Genomic DNA, 12332 nt, shown 5'->3' with positions numbered 1-12332 from the left:
GAGTAACCTTTCTGGGTGAAGACACTTCTTCCCTGAACACCTCAGCTATCTCTGCATTATTTGCTATTCTCCATTTTCAGCTGTTAGATAAGAGCAGAGCAGTGAGAACAGCTTAATATTAGTTTTTTGTCACTTACAATCTCTGGATTCTGAAGGCACCCACAGCAATCTCAGAAATGCAGGAGTCACAGACAAAAATCCCTGCAGCTTCAGGAGGGCCAGAACTTTGTCTCAGATGCTTCCTCGATTTCTAGAAAAATCCATTTATATTCTGTTACTGATCTGTCATCTTAGACCTTCTTGCTAATTTGCTAAGGCAATGCAGCTTAAACAACATGGGGAGAAGCTTAAAGAAAATGTAGTTACCAGCTGAGCTTTGCTGATCAGATTTGGCAGCTTTAAAGCCAATTAATTTTCAGTTCAACCTCCTTCAGTAAAACTGGAAAGCGGATAGTGATGGGATGGGTGCCAGTATGACTTCATCTGCAGCTTCATCCTTCTAAGAGAACAGTTCTACCATTTCTTATTGGATTTTAAGTTTTTAAATGGAGCAGCCTACTGCAACAGTATCACTACGAATCTGTGTCCTCTAAGGTAAGGAACTTACACTTTGCAATCCATTGCAACTTTTCCACATCATATTGAAACTTGAGCGGAGAGCAAGAGCTTTGCAACTTGTGTTTATGAGCCATGCAAACCAACGATGATCTGAATCCAACTGAGCTAAACAGGGTGTGTTATGCAGAACTTCTCTTTTGACTTTGATAAAATAGATTGATACTGAGCAGTAATTAAAGTCATATTTTTACTTTGGTCCTTATGCAAGTAACTGCAGGAAGATTTTCACACACTCCCTAGATGCCAGTTTTAAGTTCTGCTTTTATTCGACTTCTTAAATGATCCTATACACGCCCAGTGCAATATTCTAGAAAATTTAGCTTCCAAAACCTTCTCCCCTTTCTTCTACATTCTTCCATTTGAATAGAATTACCAAAATGATTGGTTAAAAAATTACCAGAGGTTGGTAAAAGATTATATATACTTGTGGTGAGATTTTTTTAAAGTCTTTAGACACTAAAGATGCAGATAGGCATCTTATGGGATCTTCAAAAATTCCTAAGCATCTAAGGCGCTTACATGCGTAGGCACTTTGAAAATCCTACTGAGTACGCAACTGTATCTTTGGGTGCCTTGGGAAATCTCTTCACAGATGTCAAGTTTCAGAGTAACAGTGTGATAGGTAGCACAGTCAGTTGTGGCCTTTAATAGGTAAAAGGGTGAAAGAAGGATTAAGTCTGAAAATATTTCAAGTGCACAGTACTGGGGAAGGAAGGGTTAGGTATATTATGTTATAACAGCAGGACTAGCTCGCAATTTTTTCTTTACTAAATCGCCTGCACACATAGTACAAATAATATTTTCTATATTTTATGTTTCATATTTTTCTTCAACAGTCAAATGGCAAGAAAGAAAAATTGTTGAAAAAACTCCATAATCACCCTTAAATAAACTAGATTTATGTATATATTAAAAAAAAAATAAAAATAAAAATCACAGGACTTCTAGATAGTAATAACATCATCTTTTATTTATTGATACTACCAGAAAAGTTTTGACAGTGCACTTTTATATGAAAATACTCTTTATTTCATATGAAAGGCTGAAGATATATCAAAATACATATTTAAATTAAGACTTAACCTCTTGTTATACATTTCCAAAGTATAACTCTTAATAGAACTCTCCTATTTCTAAGCTTCTCTTTTCAGTCACATTCAATTATGTTCAGAGACAACAACAAAATTAAAATTCAAGATACATTCTACTATGACTTGGGTACCAAAAGTTAATTTTCTTGGGATGGAAGCATACGGACAGTCTAAACAATGGATCAGCAAATAAGAAATGCTTTTCTAATCTGTAGAATCCCTTGAAGTCATTGTGGGATTCAAAATAAATATTTTGCATCTTTTCAACTACCACTACTCTTTATAGTGCATATACTTATTTAAAAAAATAAGATGCTAAAGTTGACAAATGTTTCCTGAACTGCTAGAAATATTTACAGAAATACATATGAAGCATTCATCACATCCAGCATTGTTTATGAATTTTATGTATCAAAGTTTATTACAACAATGAGCATTTCTACAATGTAACAAACTTTGTTTAGCTTTGCAGAGTATTTGCAATCATAGCAAATCTCTGCTTCAGACTCTCCTTTTTCTGCTTTAAGTGGTTTTCTATTGTTCTCGCTTCCTTCAAGATTCCATCAAGCTCTTGGACGTAAGAAGCATCCATTGTTGCTCTCTCACTTAATTGGGAAGGAAAAAAGAAAAAACATCAGTGAAAGTAAAATTCAATACTAAGGACAACAATTTCATCACTACTTAGACCTGCTCTTATATTTTGCTTTAAAATGGAGTCTATCAATACTCAGTTTTTGACCAAATGCTGTTGTTACTCTATTGTAACAAAGAACACTGTTTTTATTTCAAAATCTACGGTTTATAATTTTTAACAGAAAAAAAATAATAGTAAAAAATTAACTGCAGCCAGAGTAATCCATCACAGCAAGAAAAGATGCCCAGAGAGGTTGTGGATGCTCCATCCATGAAGGTGTTCAGGACCAGGTTGGATGGGGTCCTGGGCAGCCTGGTGTAGTACCAGATCTGGAGGCTAATGGCCCTGCCTGTGGCAGGGGGTTAGAACCTGATGATCCTTGGAGTCCCTTCCAACTCAAGCCATTCTGTGATTCTATGACTCTACAAAGTGCTGTGCAAATAAGACTACAATAACTTGCCTTAAGATGTGGGCATACTTTGCCAACAAGTCCTTGATTTCTTTATTCATCTCTGTTAGAAGAAAAAGTGACTTCATTTAAACAGTGGAACAAATCCACCTCGGCATCCAACTGCAGCATTCAGCAGTGGCTCGGGGTGTGTGAATACATCACCGTTTAGCAGCTGTTCCAGGGGCTCAGGTTTGTACAGGGACCGCAGGCTGTCCGAAAGCACCGGGTCTGCTGTGTCAGCAGAGGACAGCTGAGGGCTTTCTGTATCATCAGCCTGACAACAGAACATATGAAAACTGTATAGATAATGTATATATATACAGGCACACGCGTTCTATGGCTTGAAACAAGCTCAGCACCAGAATTTACTTGAAGAGTGTCAAAAAGACCTGGAGTTGCTTCCACACGGAGCGTTAGGTGCTGCTGAGGCCCCTCCTCACCACTCACCTCCAACTCTTTCCTGCGTTTACTTCTGCTTTCATCAGGTTTCTGTGCGCTGCTCGTCATCGTTATTACCTGATTAACAGATAGATAGCCAGGAATAAAGTACAGCATCAGCTGCTGTGCGCGGCTGTGGCGCGGTCAGGAAACAGCCGCAGAGAGGGGCGCTCCGCAGGGCGGCTCCCGCCCGCTCCCTCAGGCGGCTCTCGGTTTTCCCGCCCTTGGCGGCCCTAATGGCGGCCGCGCGAGCAGCGGGCGCGCGCCCTCGGGGCGACCGCGGCCGTTGGGGCAGAGCCGGAATCCCGGAGCGCGGAGGGGGAATTTTTCGCATCTTTCGCTTCTGGTTTTAAGAGAAAAAAGACACGTACTGCCCGGAGGTCCTCTGAAAGCCAGAGCTCCGGCAAGAAATGAAACTGCTGGGAGAAGAACTGAACGCTTCCTCAAAGCAGGGGCGCTGCTCAGCTGGCTGCCAGGCGCGCCTCAGCGCGCTGCCCACAGCGAGGTGATGAGGAACCACGTCCAGATAGACATCAGAGCGATACGCCAATTCAATGCTAGTTAAACTAACACGTGCTCGCATGTTTTCATGAGCGGGCACCTAAATTAAAATAAATGAAGTGCCTTTTACCACGTTCTGGACGTGAGAGCTGATGGATGGGAAAGAGATCTGCGCTTCCTCTGGAGCCGGAGGTGTCACAGCAGGAGAAATGGAAGCTCAGGACTGACATCACAGCAGATACCAGCCCGACCTCGGTCCTTAAACACACGAGTGTGTAAAGAGAGAGGAAAGAACTCTGGGACCCAGTGGGATGTTTATGGTCTCAAAGGTCGACACGAATAAGCAGTAATAATAATAACCAATATCCAATTGCTTCCTCCGCACGCTGCAGGCTGGAAGTGATGGGGCTGCACAAACTCTGGGGCCAAGTATAATAATAATCCATTGAATGTTTCCACAGGTCTAAAAAAATAATTGAGAGTGAAGGAAAAAAACCGCAATGTTATTTTGAATGAGAAGAAAAATTTCTCAGGTGTAGAAACAAAGAACGGAAGCTTTCTGTTTCCATTGGAAAAGAGCAATTGTCGTTTATAACTTCTGAAAGGAAGTTGATGGTTATTGGGACAATGCTGAGGAACCAGTGAGCAGGGCAGAAGTCAGTCATGTTTTATTGACCTATCTATAGATATCACTGCAGGAAACAACCATCCAGACAGAGTAACAGGAGGAATGGTAGAACTCAAGGTAAACACAACCCCACATGCTCCAAATGCCTTGTAACAAATCAGGAAATTGGATGGGGATGATAGAATATTTCTGTCTGATAATTCTGTCAGCGTAACTCAGTGTAAATGGAGGTATATACACTCACTATCTGAAAGCAGTGTCACCAAAAATGTGTTTTTCTGTGCTTGTCTGTCTGAAACACGAGGTTTTACTCTGCTGGTGTACTACAGTGACTGGGCAAAGCAAAATTTTTCCTTCTGAGAAATATTCCGTAACACGAGTTCCCCTTTTTACATGTTATTCTAAATCAATGTCATAAGTTCCTTCCAACTTTTTTTTTTTTTTTTTTTTTTTTTTTTTGCTTTAAAAAGTTAAACATTTCTCTAACATGCCTGTAGTTTTCATCTTCAGATATAGCGGAGTACACTGCTCCCTATGAATGGAGCAAACAAGGTCTGCAGTTTTTAGTAAAGTGATCCATTTCTGTTTGTTTGTTTTAGGATTATTATTTTAGATAAGAGATTGAAAAAAGCTACTTTGGCCTCAAAATTATATTCCTCGTTTTCAGATGTAAGCCCTAATGACACAAATGGATTTCCCCACCACCCCCAAGAGCAGTAGCAGGCATGGAGTTGGGAGAATGTCTCAAGTTTGGTCTTAGTTTGTTGCAGGACTTATTCTTTTTCTCCCACAGTCCTGGGACCAAACCATGGTTTCTCCAAGACTGCAGAAGACTGGCTGCTTATCCATTCCCAAGTTTATTTTCCTATTTTTTGTCATGAGTTGTCTTAACAGCACACAGCACTTACACTATAGTTATGTGACTGTCACTGCATTTAGCACCTCAGCACTCACCTCCTGAGGAACATCATGCAGTGCGGCTGTACCAGTTAGGGCGTTAGCAGTGGCTATTGTCACTTTATTTGTTTGCAATTTTGGAAATGACTTTGGAAATGACATACAGCTGTACAAGCTAGGAGCCATCATTTCATAGAATAGAATCACAGAATGGCTCAGGTTGGAGGGGAGCTCAAAGCCCACCCAGTGCCACCCCCAGCCATGGGCAGGGCTGCCCCCCACCAGCTCAGGCTGCCCAGGGCCCCATCCCACCTGGCCTGGAGTGCCTGCAGGGATGGGGCACCCACAGCTCTGGGCAGCAGTGCCAGCGCCTCACCACCCTCTGGGTCAAAATCTTCCTTGCATCTAACTTACATCTCCTTCTTTTAGTTCAAAGCCATTCCCTCTTTCGATCCCCCCATTCATCCGGTGCCAGCTGCTAGCCACAAGCCCCTAGGGCTTTCATTTTCCTCCACAGGAACCCGTATTGCTCCCCAGAAGGACGTTCATACGGAGGAGGGGAGGTGATGTGGAGGTGTCACACCGGAGCTGTGTGTCCCGGAGTTGTTTTGGAACGAGGGCGGCAAACGCGGCGCCCGACCCGGTGCCGGAGCGTAGCGCAGAGCAGCCGCCCCGGGATGGGTGCACCAGGGAACGGACTGAAAACAAGTCGGCGCGAAAACGAGATGTAAGCTGACGACATCTGCGTGAGATAACGGGAGTCAAAACAAAAAAGTTCCCTTCGTAACCTCACATTTACATGATTCGGTTTGTCCACCGAGGAGGAGGAAGTGCCACCGAATAAATGCAGGCGTACACAGACAGCAGCTGGAACGAGCCCTGCATTCTGCCCACCGCCGCTGTTCCCGGACGCTGATGCAACCCGCCTGAAGTCCCCCTCCCGCGGCCGCTCCTCCCGGCGCCGCGCCGTGCAGGCGGAGGCTCCGAGCGCCGCTCCCGGCACCCGCCCGGCTCCGCGCCGCCTCCCGCCCGCTTACACCGCGCCGCAGCCGCCGAGGAGCCCGGTAGGATCGCGCCAGCCGAGCTCGACTGGAGCCGTCCGGGGGAGCGGGCGGCCGCGCGGTGGGCGCCACGGGGCCGGGAGCGCGGCGAGCCGGGCGGGACGCTCCCCGTGGGCGGCGGCGCTCCCTGCGGGCTGGCGGTAGGGGCGCGCCGGGCCGGGCAGCACTCAGCCGGGCTGCGCTCAGCCCCGCTCCCCGCTTCTCCTGCCGTCCCGCTGCCGCCCGCGTCCCGCGCTGCCCTCCTGCGGCCGCTGCCCCCGCTGCCCCCCGCTGCGCCCTCCTCTCCCCGCAGGGGCTCGTTAGGAGCAGCGGCCCCGCGCCGCGCAGCGGAGCAAAGAGCTGGGTCGCGTTGTGTTTGCTACGGGCTTTACCCGCTAAAGCGATGGCCGCCTTTTCCTTAAATGCTTTATCAGTAAATCTGGCATGTTCTTTCCCCTTTGCTTTAGAACGAATGAAAAGTCCTTGGTTTCTTGCTTTGACTGCTCCGAATGAGGTGGGCGCTGTTCGGGGTTATTTCCTTGCAGCCCTCGGCTGTGAGCCGCACGCCTGTCCCGCAACCAGCAGCTGGGGCCCGAAACCGTGAAGGAAGGAGAAACGTTGCCATCCAGTGCACTCCTTACAGTGCTTTCCCAGAGGGGCGAGGAAATCTCTGTAATTCCACCGCAGCGATCCCTGAGGCTGATGTCTGTTCTTAGTTACCTGGTGGCATTGCTCAGTTACCTTTTTTGTTTGTTTAATAGTTCTTTTCTAAGTGAAAAAGAGCCTTGGCAGCGAGCCAGATGTACCGAATGAAAAATGAAGTGCTGGTGCAAGAGCTGGTTCTTTCCATTGTTTGCTGGGTTATACATTTATTTACATTTATTTATTTATTATTACATTTATTTATTATTTACATCAGTGAGTGTAAGGGAAAAAAACTGTTTTGGCAGGAGTTGCTCAGTCTGAATGAAACACCCCCTGTGCTACTTCCATAAAGTGATTTTGTCATGTTATTGCCCTTGTTTGCTTAATGCTGTCTGTCTGCAGCGTCCGTATGCTCTGCCTTCTCTCTGCACTGCATGCATGTGGCTCTGCTGCAGCCTCAGTACAAATGCTGACTCCTGGTGGCCATGGCTGTGCTGGGAAAAGTGGGCAATGCAGCTCACAAAGCTCAGTGGTACAGAAAAGGTCATTTTAAAACTGTACTGCCAGAGAGAGAGAATGCCCGTCTTCCCCTGCTGTGCTCTAACTTCCTTTATTCTTATTCTCCCTTTCCTTTCAGAGTGGTAAATGCTGTTTTAATTTTGAAGAGGATATTCTCATCAAGTTGTTTTTCTTTTGTTGATAAGTACATTCTGGTGTTTATTTCTTAGAGTTATTGTTTACCACAGCAGCCATCCCAGCAGCCAAGTCCTTGTCAGGACAAATGTCTCCTTGTCACTTCTGGTTTATTTTGTCATTTTTTCCCTGGTGTGCTGCAATAATTCAAGTCATCAGATAAGCCAATGAAAAATGTTATAAAATCACAGAATCAGAAGGATGCTCTATATAATTCTAATGATAAAAAAGCAACAGAGAAAGAGACTAATTGTCCTTTACATACAGACAGTTCTTCAACATATAGAGAAACATGAAGGCCCTAGCACGGTACTGTGCACTAGGGGAGAACAAACCCAAGAACTTCCTCTGCTCACAGAGTAACAAACATTGCTCTTAGCTCTGAATCCTCTTGCTGTGTTTCTGGCAGTGTGAAGATGAGCTGTGAAGAGATCGCTGTGTGTGCAGTACGGCTTAGAGAAAACCTCTGCCTCTATTTTGAAGGTAATTATTACCCACTGCTGGAAGAGACACAGGGTTTCTGATAACTGCGTAGAAGATCAAAAGCTGCTGTGCAGTTCAGTCCTTTCCTTAAGCAGGCATCCCCGGTTTTGTGGAATCCCTTCTTTAATTCCTACACCACCAGAGCAATTACTGTCCCCACACACTTAATAGAACCACTGTTCTTAGATTATGCAGCCAGGCTGTTCAGTGCAAAAAGCATCTGAGTTGGAGGCAGCTGTCCCTGTGGCGGCAGTTCAGTACCATATTGTTGCTGAACACCTCAAGCTTTGACTATCTTCCTCTGTTCCAGTACTGATGAAACCCAATTTCTTTATTGCTCTGATTTCACGTAATTTTTCCCTAAGATTCTGTTTGAAATTCTGCTGGCAAATTATTTGCAGCAGTGAAATTATTGCACAATATTCCAGTAAAGAATCCTCAGAAGGGTTGGAATGCTGTGGGGTGGATCTGGAATTATTTATTCCCATCTCTCCTTGGGAAATGCTAGCTTCTTTAGAAGCGATTTTAAATTATTCAAAATTTGCTCATTTGGAACAAAGGTGCTGATGGAAGCATAATTTTGCATGCCATTCATCACCTGGTTACAGGTCTAAGCTGAACTGAGCTGCTCACCCTTAAGTAGCCCTACCATATTTTGCATGCCTCTTGGTTTGGTAATATCTTCAGTTCTCAAATGATGTGGCTTCAGTGTCGAGCTTGTTGTGCTCACAAATGAAACGCTCTGTAGTGAGAAGAGCTCTGCTTGGTGTGTTTGTGATACTGGAAGTGCGTGGCTGGCTGGCTGGTTTCCAGTCTTGTAGTACAAAACTGTTTAGAAATTGGTTTCTTTTTGTGAGGCAGAGATTAATGATGTGTTTTTTTCCTCCTCATTGCTTGCTTGGGACCAAGATGACGGTAAGCTGAAAGCTCATCATTTGTTACTTCCTTATCAACTTTAACTAAATTAATCTGCTTAAGTGTACTAACCCACGAAAGTTCTGTGTGTCTTAGAAAACAAATTTTCCAACTGATTAATGGCTACTCTAAAAAGAGCTACATATCACCTCCTTCTGAAGTTGCTGTTGCTTTATTTGCTACAGAGGTGTGGGATATAGGCTTCCTTAATACAAAGAGCTTTTTGTGCAACTGTAATTGTCTGGCAGAGGAGAGCACTGTTGCCTCTGTATTACCATTAACAGATTCTGTAGCTTCTCTTGTTTGCATTCTGGGAGACTTCTGCCTTGCCTGGGCTGCTACAAGCCAGAGGTGTAAAGAAGAATGATGTTTTCTGCTCTGTTTATGATTGCTGTTCTATCAACCTGCTGCACTATGTTTAATATCTTAATAAAGCCTGCAGTGATCTGCAAAAATCCAAGCAGATCAAAAGCATTGTGGTTTTTCTTTTTTCTTTTTTTTTAAAAAAAAATATTATTTGTTCCCCTTTGCTTAATATTTCTGCAGAGCTGGAATGTGATGCTTTTTGTAAGGAAAAAACTATCAAACGATTCTTTCGAAATGTCAATAGCCAGTTGCTTGTGGTTCGACCAGATTTAAACATGGCAGCTTTTGAAGACGTAACAGATCAGGAGGTGAAATCTGGTATGCTGCTTTTCATATCTACACATAAGCACTGCCCCTTTTCTTTATTCTAGATGTGCTTCTGTTCTGTGTAATCACTGAGTTGAAATAGCAATACAAAGAATTAAGAACAAGAAAGGTTTAAGCCAACTGTATTCAGCACTAAAAGCTTCTATTTCTAACAGCAGTATTTAGCCAGGCATTTATGGTTTTGTTTCTGCTTTGTGAGTGTCTCAACTATTCATTTAGAACATCATGTATAGAACACACATAAATGACTTATCACATACATCTGGAAATCAGGCTACATATCCACTTCTCACGTTATGCACGAATACAAAAAGATTGGAACATCCCACTCATACTAACTGGCAATTTCATTGCTTTCTTGCAAATTCAAACTTGTATTGAATGATGGCAGAAAGTCAAGTATATGTTAGCAGCAGCCACTAACAAAGTCCTGGCTCTCCTGTCAGAAAAAGTGTCATGGAAGGACAGCAGTAAAGACAGAAGCATGGCTAAGAACTTGCAGCTCTCTTCTGAGCAAGCTATTAATAATAACCAACTTATACTTAGGCAGCGGAATGTACTTCGACATTCACTGTTACAAGACCACTGCGCCTTCAGCAGGGATGCCTGTTGCATTCAGTGTCCAGGTAGAAGATAAGAGTTACTACATGTGTTGTGAGAAAGAGCATGGGAAAATGGTTGTTCGATTTAGGGTAAGTATCTGCTCCTGAAACCTCATGTATATGGAACTAGGAGGGAAAACGGAGAACGCAACCATGAGCTGAAAGAGAACTGCTCAAGTCTTGACTCCTGGGACTAACCTGTCCTTTTCTTTTTTCCACAGGAAGGAGAAGTTCCCAAAGACATTCCTGGTGAAAGTAACATCATATTTTTCAAAAAGACATTTACATCTTGCAGCTCCAAAGCTTTTAAGTTCGAGTACTCACTTGAACAAGGAATGTTCTTGGCCTTTGAGGAAGAAGATTCCCTAAGAAAATTAATTTTAAAGAAACTGCCGAGAGAAGATGAAGTCGATGAAACCACAAAGTTTTTAACAAGTCGTAATGAAAGGCACAACCTATGATGTATTTCTACACTCTTAAAATGTAATTTGGCTTTTTATGAAAGTCTAATTCATTCAAAATCCAAAGGAAGACAATTGTATATTTAATATATTTGCGCATAGCCAGCTACAGTAAGACACTCCAAAAATGAGCATTTTCAAATGCAAAACAAATACAAGTTCTTGGGGAAAAGCAGCAGAAGAATATTTTCTAGCAAATGACAGCAAAGAGAATTGCGGAGTGAATAAACAAGAATATGCATGCGTTCATAGTCCTGTATAGTTTAATCTCAAACATCTTTAGAGCTTGTTGAACAAATAGTTTTGAGCTGAATGTCTCATACATGGAAAAGATCTATTGTGGAAATGGAGAGAAAACAGCTGAAAAAAGAAAACTGCACTTTTCCTACACCAGACCACGAATTTCACCAATAAACGTCATTACTTTTTTTTTCTTTTTTGCATTATTTCCTGTGTCTTCACTTATTTCAGTTATACAGTGGCGTTGTTACCTTCAACAGAAGTAGCAACAATAGCTCTTACTGTAAACTTAGCAGCATCTTTTATTAGAGAACTGGTAACTTACCTGAGCAATTGGAATTTTAATAATGCTGTTTGTCTTCAGAGAAAATGAAGAAAATGTAAGGGGTTTTGAAACTTGACAGTAAGCTGCAGATGACTATAAAATGAAACAAACATTTGTACATGCAACAGGTTGTTAATCACAAAGACAGAAATGGCTGTGGCAAGTAAGATATCTTTGTGTATGACAACATAGGACACGTTGGGGTTGAGCTGTGCACTCTTTCACGTTTGAAGCTGAACAAACACTGGAATTCAGCAAAAATAAGGTACATGTAACACACTGCAAATATTTACTCTCCAGAAAATGTATGACTCTCATCTTCTGTGTATAGGAGTAAAGGAGGCATTGTTCCTCCTTTCCTGAGCCAACTGCAGGCAGTGATTACCTGGACATGGTTTGAAACAGATCCTGGAACCTCTCCTTGCCAGGCAGAAGAGGGAGGGTACAATTGTCATATACCATACAGGCAGAAGTAATCAGAGAAAACAGGAAAGCTTCTGTCATGAAATAAAAAATTTCTCAAATATGCAGAAGAAAGAAGACAAATCTCAATATTTGTTTTGGTATTTTAAAAAATACTAATACAAAGGCTTTAAAAAAAAAAAAGCAGAGGCTGTGGAAGTGCTGTGATGACCGTCAGTTTTCACACTATGCTGCTACCCCCACCCAGCTGCTGCAGGAATACCTGAGGCAAGAAAAGCAGTTCTCTGGAATCACATACAGGCACCACTGAATGTGCTGTAGCTTAGAGTTTGCTGGAGAGGCTCAAATTAAAAAATGCATTAACATACACAGACCTGTTTTAATTTGCCTGATGAATATTCAGAAAAATGGATCAAACTGTTACAGCCATGAATAATTTAGAACAAAAGAGAAGTACATGGAACTGGCAGAACTGGAAGACGTGCTTCTCGCAGAGAAAGTTCTGGTTGTTACCTTCCCATTCTGGCTGCAGCAGCACAGGAAGCTGGTCACAG

At 43.0% G+C, this 12332-nt stretch overlaps 2 protein-coding genes across 2 annotated transcripts; one reads left to right on the top strand and one right to left on the bottom strand.

The window, feature by feature from the left end:
* Positions 1 to 1573: 1573 nt before the first annotated feature.
* Positions 1574 to 3517, bottom strand: TEX12 (testis expressed 12). The gene is made up of 4 exons (XM_031599652.2): positions 3242 to 3517; positions 2957 to 3068; positions 2804 to 2855; positions 1574 to 2314 (listed from the first exon to the last, which is right to left on the bottom strand). Exons 1-4 carry the CDS (start codon positions 3347 to 3349, stop codon positions 2170 to 2172), a joined length of 417 nt encoding a protein of 138 aa, XP_031455512.2. The 5' UTR covers positions 3350 to 3517; the 3' UTR covers positions 1574 to 2169.
* Positions 3518 to 5784: 2267 nt separating this feature from the next.
* IL18 (interleukin 18) lies at positions 5785 to 11238 on the top strand. Its single transcript, XM_031599985.2, has 6 exons — positions 5785 to 5985; positions 8046 to 8119; positions 9029 to 9034; positions 9581 to 9718; positions 10274 to 10419; positions 10551 to 11238. Exons 1-6 carry the CDS (start codon positions 5825 to 5827, stop codon positions 10788 to 10790), a joined length of 765 nt encoding a protein of 254 aa, XP_031455845.2. The 5' UTR covers positions 5785 to 5824; the 3' UTR covers positions 10791 to 11238.
* The last annotated feature ends 1094 nt before the right edge of the window (positions 11239 to 12332 follow it).

Source organism: Phasianus colchicus, chromosome 23 (genome assembly GCF_987193195.1).
Source record: "Phasianus colchicus chromosome 23, bPhaCol1.hap1.1, whole genome shotgun sequence".
NCBI lineage: Eukaryota > Metazoa > Chordata > Aves > Galliformes > Phasianidae > Phasianus > Phasianus colchicus.
The sequence above is the reverse complement of the archived record's forward strand: the minus strand, read 5'-3'. Positions and strand labels throughout refer to the sequence as shown.

Excerpts from the sequence above, each read along its gene's own strand:
- IL18 (XM_031599985.2), top strand. The coding sequence starts at position 5,825 with ATGTGGAGGTGTCACACCGGAGCTGTGTGTCCCGGAGTTGTTTTGGAA. Across the intron at positions 5,986-8,045 it reads AGTCGGCGCGAAAACGAGAT|TGTGAAGATGAGCTGTGAAG; the intron begins GTAAGCTGACGA and ends TGTTTCTGGCAG. Across the intron at positions 10,420-10,550 it reads AAATGGTTGTTCGATTTAGG|GAAGGAGAAGTTCCCAAAGA; the intron begins GTAAGTATCTGC and ends TTTTTTCCACAG.
- TEX12 (XM_031599652.2), bottom strand. The coding sequence starts at position 3,349 with ATGCTGTACTTTATTCCTGGCTATCTATCTGTTAATCAGGTAATAACG. Across the intron at positions 2,856-2,956 it reads CCTGGAACAGCTGCTAAACG|AGATGAATAAAGAAATCAAG; the intron begins GTGATGTATTCA and ends TTCTTCTAACAG. Across the intron at positions 2,315-2,803 it reads AAGTATGCCCACATCTTAAG|TGAGAGAGCAACAATGGATG; the intron begins GCAAGTTATTGT and ends TTCCCAATTAAG.